Genomic DNA, 18,648 nt, shown 5'->3' with positions numbered 1-18,648 from the left:
ATATTATTAATTAAAGTGTGTGAAGTGACATTAAATAATTGACTTGATACGCATAAAATGTGATACACTTGTATAAATAATGAGAAAAATCATACAATAAATCTAACGTACCATGTTATCCATACGTCAGATTAATGGAAGAAAATATATTGTCCACAATTCTATATCCTCTTACATGTTTCTCATTCAATTTATGACACATGGCTTATTTAGCTTCTGTAGCCTTATAACTCTAACTCGCAACACTGCTTTAAACAAAGTTAATAGGTTAAAGTAGGACCATCTCTAGTGGATAATATTTTGATGTTACTTAACAAATTTAGTTGTAACCAACCATTGTGGGGGTTATTACTGATTTTAGTTTGTTACTTATTTTGTAACAACTCTTTCTCTCTCCTTATCCAATTTAATTTCTATCATTGGACACTAAAGTGAGAGACACGCATCTGTTGAAATAAAGCTGGTGAAAAACACTCCACTTGGCAGCAAGTGGAAGCTTGAGATAAAGTAGAAATAAAATCGGATAAAGTTGTTTGTAAAATGTTGTTTCAACCCTTCTTTAGTAAATAATATCTTTATTTACCGTATAAAATTTTGAAATAACAACTAATCCTAATGATATGTTAGTTTAGTTTCTTACTAATCTCATGTGGCATCTACTTTGTTACGAACTTTGCAATATACCACTAAAGTTGCTCTAAGTATGTCACATGTCATAATTTGAGTAGGAGACATGTAACATCTTGTACCCTTAACACCAATCATTATTTTTCTCCACCAATCTCTATTTTTTCTCCACGACACTATTATACTACAAAAAAATTATTTTATGGATAAATGATTTATTAGTCCCTACTGTTTTACCTAACACATTGTTTAGTCCTCGTATTTTAATAATATATTATTTAATCTTTAATTTTTATAATATAATATATCGTTTAATCTTTAATTTTTTATATTGAGCACTTCAATAGTTTATTAAGCTTTTGAGTATTTTTATAGTATATTTTTAATTTTTAAAATAGTATGATAGAGTTTAATTAAGGGTAAATTTCAAAAAAAAAAAAACCTTGTGGTTTCACCTTTTTGCAGAAAAAAGACTGTGATTTTTTCCTTTTCAAATACAAGACTATGGTTTATTCCGTTACACTATTTACGAATTTGGTGTAGATATCGTTTATTTGCTGGCGTGGCTGAATGGCAAATATGAGTTTTTAAAAAAATTGAGGTAAATTTAAAAAAAAATGTGGTTTCACTTTTTTTTTTGCAGAAAAATGACTGTGGTTTTTTTCTTTTCAAATATAGGATTGCGGTTTATTCTGTTACACTATTTATGGATTTGGTGAATATGTCGTTTATTTGCTGACGTGGCTGAAGGGCAAATATGAGTTTTTAAAAAAAATGACCAATGAATTTTTTATAACTATTTTGGGTCTACAATATTGACCAATGGATTTTTTATAACTATGTTGTGGCTTTGATTATAAAATCTCACATGAGCGCAAATTTCACATGGTTGTTGAAGGCCTTTTACAGTCAATTTTTTTAAAAACTCATATTTGCCCTTCAGCCACGTCAGCAGATAAACGACGTCTTCACCAAATTCGTAAATAGTGTAATGGAATAAACCACAGTCCTATATTTGAAAAGAAAAAAACCACAGTCCTTTTTCTCAAAAAAAAAATGAAACCACGGTTTTTTTTTTTTAAATTTACCCCAATTTTTTAAAAACTCATATTTGCCCTTCAGCACGTCAGAAAATAAATGACATATTCACCAAATCCGTAAGTAGTGTAAGGAATAAACCATAGTCCTGTATTTGAAAAGAAAAAAAATCAGTTCTTTTTCTGCAAAAAAAAAAAAAAAAAAAAGTGAAACCATGGGCTTTTTTTAAAAATTTACCCGATAATTAATTGGTGAAACTCTTGTAATTGGTGGATCCTTTATGATTGAGTGGTTATAGAGTTTAACCATTGGAGTTAATAGTTTAATAAAATGAAGTTTATTTAAAGAAAAGTCTTACAATGATGATATGTCATGTATATTGAATGGTTGTGGGTATGAATCATTGAAGATGTTTCTCGCCTTTTTTATATATCGATGGGTCTAGAAATATGAACTGACAACTAAGGATATCATTAATCAAACTCGATGCCAAACAAACGCCAATTAAAAGGCCTATTAAATTCAAAAATTAAGGACACACATGTTGTTCATTCACGAAAAGCTCTGTTTATTTGAAAGCTTGTGTCAAGAAAACACAAGCTAGACCAAACCTCTCCATTTCCCATTCTTCATTTATTGATCCTAATGCACATTTTCTAGGTAGTAAGATTCACGTCCACTAATGAGTGATGTATTGTATTGCATCTCTTCAATTGAAGCATAGACCCTATGGACCTCTAGGAAATAACTGCATTTGAAATGAAACTTCGGCTCACCAAACCACCACAGGAAGAAGACACAACTGAAGCCCTAAAGAGCTTTAGCAAACCAGAGGGAGAGATTTGATTATAAGCATCACATGAATCAATCACACATATCGACCAAAAACAACGATGGAATGAAAACTTCCTCGAACACGTGGATCTATGGGGTAAGCACACTAAGTTGTGTGACTTACAGTTAGCACCAGCCGAATTGAGGTGGTCCCACTAGGCAATATGCTTTCAACATCATCTTATTACACATGTCCCAAGCGTTAGATGGGGCACATAAATCAATACTTTCTAAAAATGCCCCTAGAACCTTGTAAGTAGAAAATGAAGTTGTGCAACCAAAGTATAACCCTAGAATTTTACTATTCTCCTATCTTCTTCCTTATAAAGTCTGCTAACTTAAATATCGAAGTGATGTCGTCGGATCTTAATTCTTTTTTTACCCTTTTCTGTCTTATTGCACAGTATTCTTACCTCAAATAATGTTCCTGAAAATCTTTCCTAATGGCTTGTTTGGATGAGGGTTATTTAAAGTAAGGTTAGGCAAGCTAAAGTAAGTAAAATTTATGAATAACTTGTTGTGTTTGGATAGAATGTATGGTAAATGATGATTTAATAATATAATTGTGTTTGGTTTGAATGTAAAGTAAGACAAAGTTCTATATAAAATTACTTTTATATCATTTTTAATCATAACTTCTATTTCTCTCTAAACTAATTAAATTTTAATCAAAGTTAATTAACTTATTATATACTAATTTTGCTAAATATGGAAAATTAAATCCGCACTTGCTAACAATCAAAATAAAATTCTAGGTGTTGGGTAGGAGTGTTTCTTTTTCTTTTAATCTTTTAATCTTTTAAAAAATATTTGAATAAAGTAAACAATTATATGAAAAGATAATAATATACCCCATATACATTGTTAGGTTTCAAATTGTAGAAGTGAGCTTTACTTTGCGTGCAATAAAAAGAAAATGTCCCGGCCATTACTAAAAATGAGGGTATTATTGAATTTTTTTTTACTTACCCTTCTTTACCCTCCAAATGGGGTTTAGCAAACACAAGGGAATTCTTCGATTATTTTACTTTTCAGTTATACTTCAAAACAAACAAGTCAACTCCCGTACACTTACCATACCTTATTTAACAAGATGTAAATTTTGCCTAATTCCACAAGATTAATATTTTGTTAATAAATATCTAATATGATATTAATTTATTAACCCGACATTAAAATTGTCTCTGATTAGCATTCGAAAAATAAGGAAACTAAAGTTATTAGGTTGTGGTTCTCCTGGAGTTGGGTGAGTTGTCCACATATTACCAAAAACATGTCCCTTGATAAACAAATATAAACAAGCAAACAAAAGGGGACAATTTGATTGCAATTAATAATCTCCTCTCGTACCATTCAGGACTCTAATGTCTGGTGGTCCTATTTATATTTATATTGTAACTGGTGGCTTCAATATACCCTGCCATTATTGTCACCCTTATCAAATCCAATAGACTAGGGTCAAGTTCAATATGTGGAGTGGAGGGTATCACCATGGCTTCATAGTGATGAAATGTTAGGCAAATCACAAGGACAACAATACCTATTATTATTGTTTTGTTCCTAAGGTCGGATTAATCAGTTCGAAGTTACTCAAAACACATTTTATCACGTATTACAGACATCATTAATAAAACCCTTTCTTCAATCACGAATCTTATTATGTCTATGTGTTATACATGTTTGTGTACTGATAACTTGTTAACTGATTTGGTTTACGTGTCTAAGTCGTGATGATGATCCGACATCGTAATAATCTTACAAAACAATATGCAGATCAGACGGACTGGAGTCCGGAAAACCCGTTTTGATACCTAAGTTAGTTTATGATTAGGACCGAATTGAAAGGTATGAACTAGTTTGAGATAGTAGTTAACGTACCAAACTTTGTGCTTATACCTGCCTATTTATAGTGTTTGATTAGATTTACGGTTACCACCTCCTTAGAAATCCTTATGGAGCTAGTTAAGGAGTCTGAATTGTGGGAGGAATCCTTTGTCGCATAGGATTCCGGAACAGTCCTTTATTCCTTGAGGTCCGAATCCTGCTAGTCACGTTGGACTGCTATTCAGTGGGCTTGGGCCACAATAGACAGAGTCGGGTTGCTGAAGTGGGTCATGGGCCGTTTTAGACGTTGTATGGACTTGGGTCTTAACGAGGATGGTGATGAGACCATGCGTATGACATCATTTAGCATGATATGATGTACCTTATCCAATTAATAAAGTATAGAAATGACTTATCAATCTTATCAAAATGAACACTTTGTATTAAAAAAAGACTTCTCTAAAGAAAGGGGAACTAAAAGACCTATAATAGGAAGCACAAAATTAGCTGATGAGATGGACCCATAATGTCTTAATAGAAGGCAACAAGGCAACAAGGTAAGGTATAGGACAAGCCTAAGAGTGAATAGGGTTAGGAACTGGTTAATTGGTCTAATTGAACAATTTCAGCATCCCACATGCTTTTGTTTCAACTTGAATCCATATATATATATTCAGTTGTTTACAGTCCTTGAATTATAATCTGATGGGGATAATAAGGAAATCAAACAAGGCAGCAGGTTTGAAAGAGATAGTGAAAAGATGTTCAAGTTTTGGGAAGAAAGAAGATGTACCAAAAGGGCATTTCCCAGTGTATGTTGGGGAGAAGAGAAGAAGATATATAGTACCAATAGCATGGTTAGATCATCCAGAATTTAAGAGGTTGCTTCATAGAGCTGAAGAAGAGTTTGGATTTAAACATGAAATGGGTATTACTATTCCTTGTGAAGAAGTTGTATTTCAATCTCTTACAGCTATCATCACTTCCTGAGCATTCTGTAACTTAATTAGTAATTTTAGATGTATGTATCAGACTCTCTTTTTTCCTTTATTATTATTGAAGGTTTTTTCTTTTCATTTCATTTTGATATAATGATCAAACTCTTCATGAGTAGATATAAGTTAGTGAGCACACAATTTTATGTGGAATCTTTCCTATTTACAAGTTTTTTCAGACGAGTAACAAGTTAGACCAACGAACGGATTGTCCAGTTTACATCCCTAATTCTATCCTAACCTCTTGTGCTAATTGTTTTATACTCATTTTCTATACATTCCTTATTATAAGAACTTAATACAATATACAATTTACATTATTAATGTTCTTACAAAAAAAAAAATATTAGAAGAAATTACTTCTTGCAAAAAATCATGTATCTTATATTGTAGATGAAACCATAAGAGACAAGGATTTATTAATGAGATAAATACTTTTGATGATAGACGATACCATAAGATTGATTTGAATAGAAAAAAATTAAGAAGTATGTTTCTCATATTAGGTAAGACTGTCATTTGTTAATGTAATAATATATATATTCCGGTACAATTTTTAATGAAATGTTTTATTTATCTTCTATTGGAATCTATTTTAAACTTTTTTTTTATGATAATACTTATATTTCCATTAGATGAAAAAAAGAACCAAGTACAATAAGAAAATAGTAAGGAATAACACCACACAAGATCCACAAAGGGACAAGAACAACTACAATGAGCAAAACAAACCATAAAATGTATAAATAACACTAAAAAATAATAAAACATGTACTTCTTGGAAATCCAAATCCGCAAAAGAGTATCTGCAATCCAATTTTCATCCGTTAAGCCCTTCCAAACATTAGGGCGTGATGCAACCACATAGATATATTGACCTATGGATAAAATAAATCATTTCCGCACTTGCTAAATCCGAAAAAAATACAAATAAAAGAATAATAGATAGAAGATACAATTCAGACAAATAAAAATATTCGAAAAAATGTATAAACACCAACTAAAAAATAATAACAAAAAAATACTTAACCCGGTGTGAGAATGAAGAAATAAGACAAACTTACTTCCTCCTCCTCCTCAAGGTAGAACCACAGGAGAAGAAAGTTTAGAGAAGAAAAAGATCGGAAGAGAAGAACAGAGGGTGATTATTTTTTCAGAGGACACAATATTTTATTTGAAAGGAATCTATTTTAAACTTAGAAAAAATATTTTGTCATCTAGTCAATTTACAAAATCAATCATGTAATTTAAAAGTTTATAAATCTATATAATTTAAAAAAGTTTATAAATCAATACTTCGTGTTACATTCCATTTAGCAAATAGAAAAACAACTGTGTAACCCCGTTCGAAATGTAAGAGTATTTTCATCTTCCTCACCCCCTCCCCTCTCTTCTACAACTCTCTACTGTCCTCTTCTCTCTTCCCCATTTCTCTCTTCATTTCTTCATTCATCTTCTTCGATGCCCCATTTTTCTCTTCATTTCTTCCTTCATCTTCTTCGATCATCCATTGTTTGGATGGGAAATTGTTATGCAAATGGAGATTTATTTTCCAACAATGCAAATTGAAACCTTCACTGATAATTGAGCTTCTTTCCTCACGTGTTCATCTCCTAATAATCAAGGCAAGGCCTGAAAGGAATCACAATTGTAAAAATTGTACCAAGTGAACTTGACGCAGTAAGATGCCAGCTGCTTCAAATGTCATACTAATAATGTAATATGATAGTCTCAAATACATACCATAAATATAATCAAATATCACTTGTATATACAACTCTTTTTGTTTAGTAGTTATGAACAAACGAATCAGTACAAATTGTGAATTACTAAAATTGATTGCAACTCAACTGGTACATCTCCACAAAGTGGAGTGAGGTCATAAGTTCAACACCTAGTATCTTTCAATTCCCATATTGAAAAATGAGATTAAGATTAACTTTGTGATACAAGAACCCCTGAATTCATTGTAAGGGTTCCCAAAATCCGTCTGCTTCTTCAGCATGGCAATAACAATGACATCAAAATTGAGAGACGGCCTCTGGCAATTGAAGCAGTTTGTAGGAGAAAGCAAGCAGAGCTACACATATTTCAGAACAGGCCAACCTTTCCTAACAATATCATTGATTTTTGCTTCAATTTGGTTTTGAATCTTTTGGGGACATAATTCTGCTGCATAACCATTTAGTTTTGCTGCCAAACTCGACCTCTCAAGTTCCTCTTCAGCCAAGTTTCCCATCAACAGAAGAAGGAATGGCTTTCTCTTCAGTTCAAATTTCTGCACTTACCAAGTTATTCAAAATCATCACATACTTTTCTATAAGGGAAAAAAACAAAAAAAAAACATCATGTTATTAGAGATGTTCAACTCAATGCTAATTTGAAGGGGGGAAAAGCATTTGGAGTAGTAAAAATAACTTGCCATTGTCTTTGTGATTCATGGTTTGGGGATGGGAAGACTGATGAAGAGTTATGAATGAAAGAGAACTTTGATCCTTTCTTTACTTTTTTTACTGGAGTAATTTTGTAAATTATTTGTTTAATAGCATAATGATAAGAGTGCTATAAATCGATTGGTTTGCTAATGACTTTAACATCTATAGAGTTCTAAGACCCCAAGAGACTAGTACTTCTAAATTTCCTTATATATCTTACTAAAATCAATTAGACACCCTAATATTAACTAAAATTTGTTGTGACAAACTACAATGTTCATGGCCTTTTTTTCTTAGTAAATCAGATTAATCAGTTCAAGGCTAGTCAGATTCCCTTAGGTAGTTCCACTCCAATTAAAGTCTACTGTGTACACTAAGACTGGAACTCATGATCTCTAACTTAAGCAGCTTGAGGTTTTTAACCATTCAAGTCAATCTTAATTAAATCAACCTACACTATTCATGGCCTTTAAAATCTCTCGCCTTATCTATAAGGCCACACCTAGTCGCAAAAGGCCATCGCATCCTCAAAGCCAACCCGCCTGAAAATCAAAAGACATTGGAGCTGATTTGCACCTAAGTGAGCGCCTTTGACTATATACATGTATATATGCAAACATCAGATTTTGGCTTCAGGGATTTAGTATTACATCAGTTTACGTTGTAGTCATTAAATTAAACCACAGCCGATCATTAGTTGTAATATAGCCATAGCTATTGTTATGTTCAGAAAAACTGTTAAATTACTAATTTGACTAGATGGTAAAACATGTTTAATTATCTTAAGATCGAAACTCAGTACAACTTGCACTACGATATGAACTCATGAACTCATTTCTTGCACCTACAGGTCATCAGCCATCTAGGTTAGTTCACCATCTGGAATCCATTTGGCTAGCCAACAGATGCTAACTGGTATGGAAAACTTCACAAAAGAGGAGAACGAATCATGGATGTCAAGTTTATAAATTAATTTGTCAATCAATCGAAAAAGGTGAGGCACTTACTAGAGGATTACATGTCAGATATTAATATAAGATCTATGATTGGGACTTAACTATGAGCTTGAGCAGTTGGTTAAAACGGTGCCATGACAAGGTATCAGAGCCTCTAGGACCAAACGATCGAGGGTTCAAGTCCTGGCAACCTCATTAATTTGTGGAATTAAAATACATGGTGGGTTGGGCCTGTGTTGTGCACGTGCTGCAAGCCCAAGGGACATTTGTGTGTGGGGTGTGTCGGAGATTAATATAAGATCTATGATTCGGCCTTAACTATTAACTCGAGCTTTTAGTTCAAATGGTTCCATGACAAAGATCACTGAAAATTGACTTAAGATTACATGCTTGAAGGCTGCTATGAAATTTCTATTACGTCTCCTATGTTACCACAGCCCAGATCATGGAAGGAAATTTCTGTCTCCCTCTCCATAAAAGCGCAAATTATTTTGTTGGACAGACCCTTAGGTTCATTCTGAGATTTATGTACTTCAGTATTGTATGAATAGAACTTACTAATTTTAGTTTTCTTTTCCAGCAAATTTTTCTTTAGGAATGGAGAGCTTGGTTTGCCACTACACGTAATTTTTGTTTCAAGTGGCTATTTTATGGTGAAAAAGTAAATATATTTAACTTTGTTAGAAGGGAAAAGCTATTGAACTTCTAGAGATCTTTATCACACAACATACAAAAAGAAAAAAAAAATCCAAGTAGACCAATACAATTACGAGTCCAAATCATAATTGGAACTGTACAAGTTAGGCAGTTTATCGAAAAGTGAAAAAATGGTCGCCTCTAACTGATTTTCTGTAAGAAGAAGCAAAGATGCATTGTAACATACAGCAACAACAAAGCCTTAGTCCCGAAATGATTCGGGATCGGCTAACATGAACCATCATATAAAACTGTGAAATCAAGTCGTGTCAGCGACAAAAATTCTCTCCCTCCACTCTATCCTATCCACTACCATATTTTCCTCAATCCCCAATAAACTCATATTACTCTCGATCACCCTCCTCCAAGTTTGCTTAGGTCTTCCCCTACCCCTCACCACTACATCCCTTGCCACTCTTCAATCCTCCTAACCGGCGCATCAAACGTTCTTCGTCTTACATGGCCAAACCACCTTAGTCGGTTTTCCCTCATTTTATTCTCAATAGATGTAACCCCTACTTTTGTCCTAATTATTTCATTACTCAGCCGATCAGTGTTTCCCTGCCCAACACTCTATACCATATAACAATGCTGATCTGATTGCCGTGCGGTAGAATTTTCCCTTCAATCTATTAGGCATGTCGGGGTCACAAAGGAAACTTGTAGCACTCTTCCACTTCGCCCACCCAGATTTAATCCTATGAGCAACATCTCCATCTACTTCTCCATCCGTTTGGATAATAGATCCTAAAAACCGGAAGCAATCTGATGCCTGAACAACTCTCCCATCTAGGGTGATTGTCCCTGCCTCCCTACTCCTATCGCCGCTAAACTTACACTCCAAATATTCCGTCTTACGTCGGCTCAACTTAAAGCCTCTAGATTCTAAAGTTTGTCTCCATAGTTCCAACTTCCTCTCCACGCCTTCTTTCGTCTCATCAACCAACACAATATCATCTGCAAACAACATGCACCATGGTATACCATCTTGAAGTGAACTTGTTAGTTCATCCATAACGACGGCAAAAAAAAAAATGAGCTTAGTGCAGAACCTTGATGCACTCCAATCATAATAGGGAACTCTTCAGTCTTCCCAACACTGGTACGTGCACTCGTGCATGCTCCCTCATACATGTCCTTTATGATGTCAATATATTTCCGCGAAATGCCTTTCCTTATTAAGGCACACCAAAATACTTCCCTTGGTACCTTATCATATGCCTTCTCCAAGTCAATGAAAACCATATGCAAGTCTTTCTTATTTCGATAGTGCTCCATTAATTGTCTCATTAGATGGATGGCTTCCATAGTTGATCTTCCTGGCATAAAGCCAAACTGGTTCTCTGAGATATTCACCGTCCTCCTTAGTCTTTGTTCGATCACTCGCTCCCAAAGTTTCATAGTGTGACTCATTAATTTGATTCCTCGATAGTTGGCACAATCTTGGACATCGCCTTTGTTCTTATACAAAGGGATTAGGATACTTTTCATCCATTCTGATGGCATCTTATTGTTTCTCCAAATTTTGTTGAAGAACGTCGTCAACCATTCAATTCCTCTCTCTCCCAAACATCTCCAAATCTCAATAGGGATGCCATCAGGTCCTACTGCTTTCTTCAATCTCATCTTATTTAATGCCATTTTGACTTCACCCTTTTGAATTTTCCGTATGCATTCACGATTTATCATATCGTGATGGATACTTATATCTCCAACATCTTGTCTGCGATCTCCATTAAATAAGTTATCAAAATAAGACCTCCATCGTTTCTTGATATCCTTATCTCCAACTAGGACTTTTTGGTCCACATCCTTCACACATTTAACTTTTCCGAGATCTCGCGTCTTCCTATCTCTCATCCGAACAATTCTATATATGTCTCTTTCCCCTTCTATTAAACTCAGGATTTCCACATCCTACATAATAATAGCTTAAATATTCATGATAGAACAGGAAATTCTTATAGTCAATCAGATTTACCGGCAAAAACAATTTTTCTAATAGGATAATCATGTCCTTTACTATCATAAATTACTAATTAAGTAATGCCTCGATTAAAATTTAAAGATTTCAATAAAACAGAAAGCATACTACCACTACGACAAAATATTGCTGACTCAACATAATATCGTCCATCCAACAATACGCGCATATGAAACAATGAAGTAAACCAAAAAATTTGTGGTTCTTTGGATTGCAGAAATACTAAACATGCTCAGGTTCTATGTGCATAGTGACCACAAATTTTGTCAATTCATGTAATTTATACTTAGAACCTCTAAGTTTATTGCTTTATTTGCTACCCAACTTTCTTCTCATACTCTGACACCCTTTTACACTAAACTTAGTTCATATTTAACAGAGAATGCAGTAACTCATGCCAGAATATTTGTACGATGAACAAGATTGGACAGAAACATTATATGAAGCTAGGTGAAAATGAATGGATACCATGTTAACTTCCCATTCACCTATATATGAGAAATGAAGTAAAAAAATTGCAATCTACCAAACTAAAATAAAGTTCAGTAACAAATGAGAACTTGAGTATAAGAAGTAAAAAGCACAATGTACCAAACTAAAATAAAGTTAAGTAGCAAGTGCAAACTTATATAGTTAAGCAAATTAACAGTGCAATCATAACAAAACTATTTCGAGCATTTGATCAGTAAGCAAGAAACTGTAAACAAACAAGAAAATAAATGAATAAAAGCACCTGATGTTCAGCTTCTGCAGGATAAAATGACCCGAGCTCTTGTATTTGAGTAGTGACAACACTGCTCCTTGATCTCAATTGCTCTTTTTCTTTACTAACAGCTGCTAATCTTGACTCTTCAGTTCCATTTACAAAGATAATAGACCTGCATATACATCATTGTTCATGAATAAGTGTGAAGCAAAGAAATCAAGACAAACTGTCTAGCTTTTGTAATTTAATTTATCAATACCTGTACTGGTCACCCACATCAGGACCCTGGCCAAATATTTGCCTTGAATCATGACTAGACCAAAAAACCTCTAAAAGATGCCTAAAACTGACAAGCCTTGGATCATACTCAACCTGCACCTCATGTATAGGAAAATTCATTTCAATCATGATCATATCATCACAATAGCAATTGAAGAAAAAAAAATCAATTACAAGGATAGAAGAAAATGAGGACCTGTACAGACTCGGCATGATTACCAAGGCTTCTGTATTCCGGGTTGGATTTGGAACCACCGGCATAACCTGCGGTGGTACGCACGACGCCGTTTAAGCATCCGAAAACCGCTTCAGATCTCCAGAAGCTACCGAGAGCAAAGACCGCTGTTTTGAGGGGCGAATCCGAGGGAAGCGTGGAGAGTACAGAGAGGTGATCTGAGGGGACCCGAATGCCGAAAGATTGAGTGGTCAATGAAATCGTGAATAAGGCGAAAATGGAGAGCGCAAGGAGAAAGGAAGCCATCAGAGGGAGTCGTCGGGTCGAATCGAATAACCCGAGTGCCGTCCACGGCACTGCAGTAGAAATAAGATTTTGAATGAGGTACTTGCTTTGCTTGCCCACTCGACCAATCTTCGCCAGATTCTTATAAAATGTAGAACATATATCAAAGCAAAAAAACATCATGAGCTGCTCATCTATAAGCTTAATCAGTCCTCTAAAAATAATATAAAGATTTAATAGATTATATCCTTGACTTTTCAGCACCTGTTGAGCATTTTGGCAGTAAATGAAAGGAATACATTTTGGCAGTAGATTAATCGAAGTATCAAATTTATGTATCAGTTAATAATAACATCACCATATCAAAGCATTAAATCAATCAACAAGCATAAATCACCGTATCAAAGCAGTAAGTAAATCAACAAGCATGGCTTTCAACTTTCAAAGAATTGAAGAAATCTAAAAGAAAAGTATCAGATAAATCACCATAAATCAGCACTAAATCGCCATAAATCACCACAAATCAAAGCAGTAAATCACCATATCATTTAATTAGGAATGAATTTCGACAAACCTGTGAAGTCGATGCAGTCGGAGGCGCTGGGTGGCGGAGGGGAGGCGGAGGCGGAGGCGCTGGGTGGGTGGGAAGGAGGCGGAGGTCCTGGCGGTGGATGGGTGGGAAGGAAGGAGGCGGGATGCGATTGATTTTGGGGGAGAAAGAAAGAGACAGTAATACCAATTTAATTTTCGCTTAAAACACTATTTTGTCCCTGTTTTATCCAAAATTTTATCATTTGGTTCTGATCAATTCACATTTAGCTCTCGATCTATCACAATTGGTGAAATTCTACCCAATTTGTATTAATACTTAACGGAATCGTTATCTCATTGATAAAAAACGATATTTGACACTTGAACTTCATTAAAGTTTTTTTGCCACATTATGTGGAAATAATTAATTAGATTAACAAAAGAAAAAAAATAAAAAAACAAATCCTAAACTAAAATCTATTAGGTTCAAAAAAAAAAAAAAACTAAAATCTATTAAGTTCAAGTGTCAAAATATCATTACTTATCAATGAAATAATGATTCGGTTAAGCTTTAATATAAATTGGATGAAATTTCATCAATTGGAATAGATCAAAGGTCAAATGTGATCGATTAATAGGTCAGGGGCCAAATGACAAAATTTTGGATAGATGAATAGCGAAATAGTGCTTTAAGCCTTTAATTTTAGGGTTTTATAACCATTTTTTGTTTTTTTAATTACATTTTTAGAAAAAAAATAATAATAAATCTAAATTAAAAAAATACAAAAAGTTTGAAAACCCAAGGTCAATCCGGTTCCCAGGCGGACCGCTGGGTCCCGGGTTTACCCTGGGTCTCTCTGAATTGTTGAGGATTCAACAAACTAGAGTGGCTCGAACAGGTTTTCTAGCCGGTTCCCAATCCGAGCATGACAACATTGCTTTGAAACTTCAAGGGCCAATCCAGTTTTTCAAACAAGTTCAGGGGTAGATGATTTATTGAACCTAATATAAATAATTGATTCTTAAAGTCTGTTTAGTACGTTATAATGTAATTAAAATTGTAATGTAATCAAATGTGTAATATAATGGAAATGTTTGGTTTGCAGAATTTAACAAAATTGATTAGTTAAATGCATTTTTCATGTTTTCATTTTTACGTTTTTCTCATTTTTTTTCGTTTTGCAATTTTCCGTTTTCTTTTTCTTCGTGTTTTCATGTTTTACCCATAATTTTTTTACTTTTTCGGTTTTTCCCGTTTTTTTCGTTATTTTTTCTCATTTTTGGTCGTTTCCATTTTTCTCGTTTTCTCATTTTCATATTTTTCATGTTTTTTCTCCTTTTTTCTTTTTCGTGTTTTCACGTTTTTCTCGTTTTCATTTTTTTTTTTTCACGTTTTCCGATTTTTGCGTTTTTTCATTTTTTTTGTATTTTTTCTCGTTTTTTGTTGTTTGCATTTTTTTCTCGTTTTCGGTTTTTCACGTTTTTCTCCTTTTTGAATTTTGTCGGTTTTTATGTTTTTTCCGTATTTCGCCATTACTAATAAAAATACAAGAGTCAATCATAATAAGGATTCATACCTATTTTGTTTGTAATGGTTATTACATAAATTTATAAAGGAAAATTGAATGATGTATTTATGATTACATTATGAAAAAAAAAATGATGTGACTAACCAAAAATGGTAATGAGTCTTCATTGTAATTGACATTCCATTATAACACTCACTACAACGTACCAAACGAGGTCTCAGTGATTTAAGACATTAAAATACATGTCATCTTCAACGATACTTTGCGTATTCACTCCTTATTTATTTTTTTTATTATTAAAGTTATCATTTATTGTTATATTTATCAATAGTTAGAAAATAGAGACTCTTGAAGTATGAATTATTAATTAATAAAATGAAATAAGGAGGGGTCTAGAAGGGGATAGATACTTCTCAATAATAATAATAAAAATATATATACTCTTATTAATTTGATGAGGAACCAAGAGACTAATGGAGTTGGATTTTGCCACGAACTTTTCAAAATTTAACTTAAGAACCGAACAAAAAATCTCTTGGAGATGCTCCAAGTTCTTGGTTTTTTAAATATAGTGGATCCTTGATTATTTTTTTTATCACATTCAGCTCCTCATAACCAAAAACATTGCACTTTAAAATAAAATTGGTTTATCGGAATATTATTCATTTCATATGTGGTGGAAATTTATATTTTTCATTTTTTTAAAAGCGGATTTTGATATATGTATAGAAAAATTGTAAAAATCTTATTTTAAACTTTAAGAAATATAATTTCATATATATAAAATGGATAAAGCATTTTGTAATGAATTAGATGTTCACCCATATTTTAATTTGGGCAATTTCATAATTAATTATTCAATTCGGTCTAAATTATTGATGAGATTCGGGCCGAATAATTTTACTAATTATTCTCGCTTGAATTTGTAATTATTTTTATTAATTACTCTTTCCGTCAAAAATTGTGTAACACTTGAAGTTTTGGACCGATTTGGTATTTTACCAATTATTCTGACTAAAATGTGTAATTATCCAAATCAAATATACAAATAAATTCAGTAGCAAAATCGAGGAGGTTAAGTAGTGGAAATAGTGGAACTGAAACATGTGTTAGTAGGGAGAGCAGTTAGGAGCAACCTTGGTTCGCAATTACAGAACTTCCTTACTGAAACATGTATCTTCCTTGCTGAAACATGGAACTTTATTTCTGGAAAGTTACAGTAGAAAAATATAATTCAGCAGCAAAAAAAATAGTTAGTGAATGAGAGCAATTACGAAACTTATTAGAACTTCCTTACTAGGCAGTTACCTACTTATTTTTTACCGCATAAATACATGTTTTGGCAGTAGAAAAAAGGACTCAACAATCCCAGAAAAAATCTCAACTACAATCAGACTCAATTTTTATCAATTTCTTTCAATTTTCAATCTTTCTTTTTCAATGCCTAATTTCACATTTTCAATTCCTATATTTGTAATCATTCAATTTCAAGCTTTCAAGCATTTCCTTCAATCTTAATTTGGTATCGTTTTCTTCAATTAATCTTAATCCCGTAGATTTAATTGCGAACCTTTACTCCTTTTCGTCCTTTAAGCTTTTCACAATCCTTGATTAGAAGTCAGACTTCAGATTTCATAATTTTGTAATTTTTCTACAAATTACAGGCACGCTCGCAATCCAATTCAAAAAAGGCGAAACATAAATTAGCACGCTCGGTGGGACAAGAAACGATGCCATCAGAAAAACACAGATTCAAGGGTGAATCCAAGTTTTGATGTGTCTCAAGATGCAAAAAAAAAAGCACATGTTAACATAGGGCAAATCTCTCCAGTCAATGCCATGGCGCACAATGCTATGAGTTTGACACAAAGGAAATATGAGGAGGAGCAGTGTATAAGCAAAATGCCAGATTGTTTTAAACGTGATTTGGATAATGTTAATGGCATCAGTATATGCTTAAAACAATTCCAAATTGTTTTAGAAGAAAATGCACATCTGCTGGTGGTTAATCAACATCGATAAAGAAAAAGGGTTACTAAAATTCATAGCAGTTCCTCATTGGAACGTTATCCCGCTCATTTGTCAAAGAAAGACTAGACAATGCAAACACAGGCCGCATGAGAGAAAGCAGGTTGGGAGGTCGGTTCAAGTGTAAAAAATGTGAACAAACATTTCCAACAAAAAAAATCTCCTAAAAAAACAGAAAGATCCCACTAGGAAGAAGGCTAAGGATTCATTTGACTCGGGGGCATTCTTGAACCATTTGAATAGATGTGCATTTTTTTTGGCTCTAAGGTACTGCATTTACGTTTTTGCTTATGATTCTTTATCCATTTAGACTAGGCAAAGACCAACGGATATATTATTGTTTGAGGAGATTACTTAGAACTTTGTAGAGGAAAAGAAAAATAAGGTTAATCATATCGGAGAGAGAAAAATACCCCAAATTAATTTCTCTATAAAAGAACTTCCACATGATTTTGTTGATAGTTTATCTCTCTTTAATTATACCCCAAATTGATTTTAGAGAGAGAAAATTTAAGAAATATGAGAGAGAAAAGAGAAATAAAAAAAATAAGAAATTAAAGAGATTAGAAGATGGTATAATTGGGTTTTATTTTTAATTTTAGGGTTTGTTTGTGATAATTAGATAATAAGAGGGTTTAATTTATAAAATTAATAAATATAATGACCAAATTAACTCTTTTTCCTTTGACTTTTAACATCATTAGTCAATTTGATATGTGTTTGCTAACGGAATGAACCTCAATGTACCATTTTGTAAACTTTTAAACCACAAGAATTCCGATCGAAAACAGGTGTAACCACAAGGTTTTTTTTTGTACTTTTCTCTATATTATATTGTTAAATAATGGATATTTTCATCTTTTCATATATTAACAGTAACAACATTTTGTAAATTTACCAAACACTAATTACCAATTAGCTAACATCAAACAACTACTAGCTAGCTGCAAACAACTTACAGCAATTGCTAACTGCAACAGCTGTGAGCCAACAGCTGAACCAAACAGACCCAAGGTGGCAATATCGGAAGAAGATATCAAGAAAACCACAAAGAAACAAGAAAATAGACGCATCAAAATGAACTTGTCATAATATAAGACAAACGAAACTTGTAAGAGGACCAGACTCAATCATTGAAAATGACTGGATTTTCTCTATTTTGAAAAGGAAACATTAAATATTTTTTAACCAATGCTTATATTATGGAAGAAAATCTAATGTTTCCATTTGAGTGTGACTTTTTACGTACCTTTCACAAAAAGTGGTCTCCATTAAATTAAAATAATATATTTTGTGAGCCAAGCAAGATCACACAATAAAAAGGTACAACTTTTTGTGAGAGAAATATAGAAGGGAAGACAACAAATTTTCTTCCATTATTAGATCTTTATTCCCTCTAATTTTATTCTATTTGTATTATTAGGTTATATTTCATTGTATTAACCAATGTTCATTTGCATTATTAAGTTATACATTTAAAATAAACCATTTAAAAGGTTGAATTTTACAGTTGAATAACAATTAAATAAGTTGCTTTGAATTTTACTTTACGCAATAAAATTAATCTTATTCGGTAATGTTAGAAATAAAATTAACCTTAATAGAAAAGGTGATAAAAAAAAATTATGGTAAAATTGTACTATTTCCTAAATGGGGTTAAGTTCCCAAAAATAATTATGGTAAAACTGTACTATCCCCCAAAAAAACGAAAATCAAACACAAGCAA

The 18,648-nt window shown here is 32.9% G+C and overlaps 2 protein-coding genes across 3 annotated transcripts; one reads left to right on the top strand and one right to left on the bottom strand.

Annotated features, from left to right (window-relative positions):
* Positions 1–4,827: 4,827 nt before the first annotated feature.
* Positions 4,828–5,405, top strand: LOC136206227 (protein SMALL AUXIN UP-REGULATED RNA 9-like). The gene has a single exon (XM_065997199.1). It carries the CDS (start codon positions 5,029–5,031, stop codon positions 5,311–5,313), a length of 285 nt encoding a protein of 94 aa, XP_065853271.1. The 5' UTR covers positions 4,828–5,028; the 3' UTR covers positions 5,314–5,405.
* A 1,636-nt stretch (positions 5,406–7,041) lies between these two features.
* On the bottom strand, positions 7,042–13,566 carry LOC136206213 (peptide methionine sulfoxide reductase A5). Of its 2 annotated transcripts, none has more exons than XM_065997180.1 (5): positions 13,409–13,566; positions 12,571–12,975; positions 12,355–12,467; positions 12,123–12,267; positions 7,042–7,596 (listed from the first exon to the last, which is right to left on the bottom strand). In XM_065997180.1, exons 2-5 carry the CDS (start codon positions 12,853–12,855, stop codon positions 7,399–7,401), a joined length of 741 nt encoding a protein of 246 aa, XP_065853252.1. In that variant the 5' UTR covers positions 12,856–12,975; positions 13,409–13,566; the 3' UTR covers positions 7,042–7,398. The 2 variants fall into 2 exon arrangements, with proteins under 2 accessions (XP_065853252.1, XP_065853260.1); XM_065997188.1 differs by having other exon boundaries at positions 12,571–12,905.
* Between the last annotated feature and the right edge of the window lie 5,082 nt (positions 13,567–18,648).

The sequence above is a fragment of the Euphorbia lathyris genome, chromosome 1, assembly GCF_963576675.1.
Source record: "Euphorbia lathyris chromosome 1, ddEupLath1.1, whole genome shotgun sequence".
NCBI lineage: Eukaryota > Viridiplantae > Streptophyta > Magnoliopsida > Malpighiales > Euphorbiaceae > Euphorbia > Euphorbia lathyris.
Note: the sequence above shows the minus strand (reverse complement) of the source record. Positions and strands in the feature narration are given on the sequence as shown.

Excerpts from the sequence above, each read along its gene's own strand:
- LOC136206227 (XM_065997199.1), top strand. The coding sequence starts at position 5,029 with ATGGGGATAATAAGGAAATCAAACAAGGCAGCAGGTTTGAAAGAGATA.
- LOC136206213 (XM_065997180.1), bottom strand. The coding sequence starts at position 12,855 with ATGGCTTCCTTTCTCCTTGCGCTCTCCATTTTCGCCTTATTCACGATT. Across the intron at positions 12,268-12,354 it reads GATGTGGGTGACCAGTACAG|GTCTATTATCTTTGTAAATG; the intron begins GTATTGATAAAT and ends ATGTATATGCAG. Across the intron at positions 7,597-12,122 it reads CTGCAGAAGCTGAACATCAG|AAATTTGAACTGAAGAGAAA; the intron begins GTGCTTTTATTC and ends TGGTAAGTGCAG.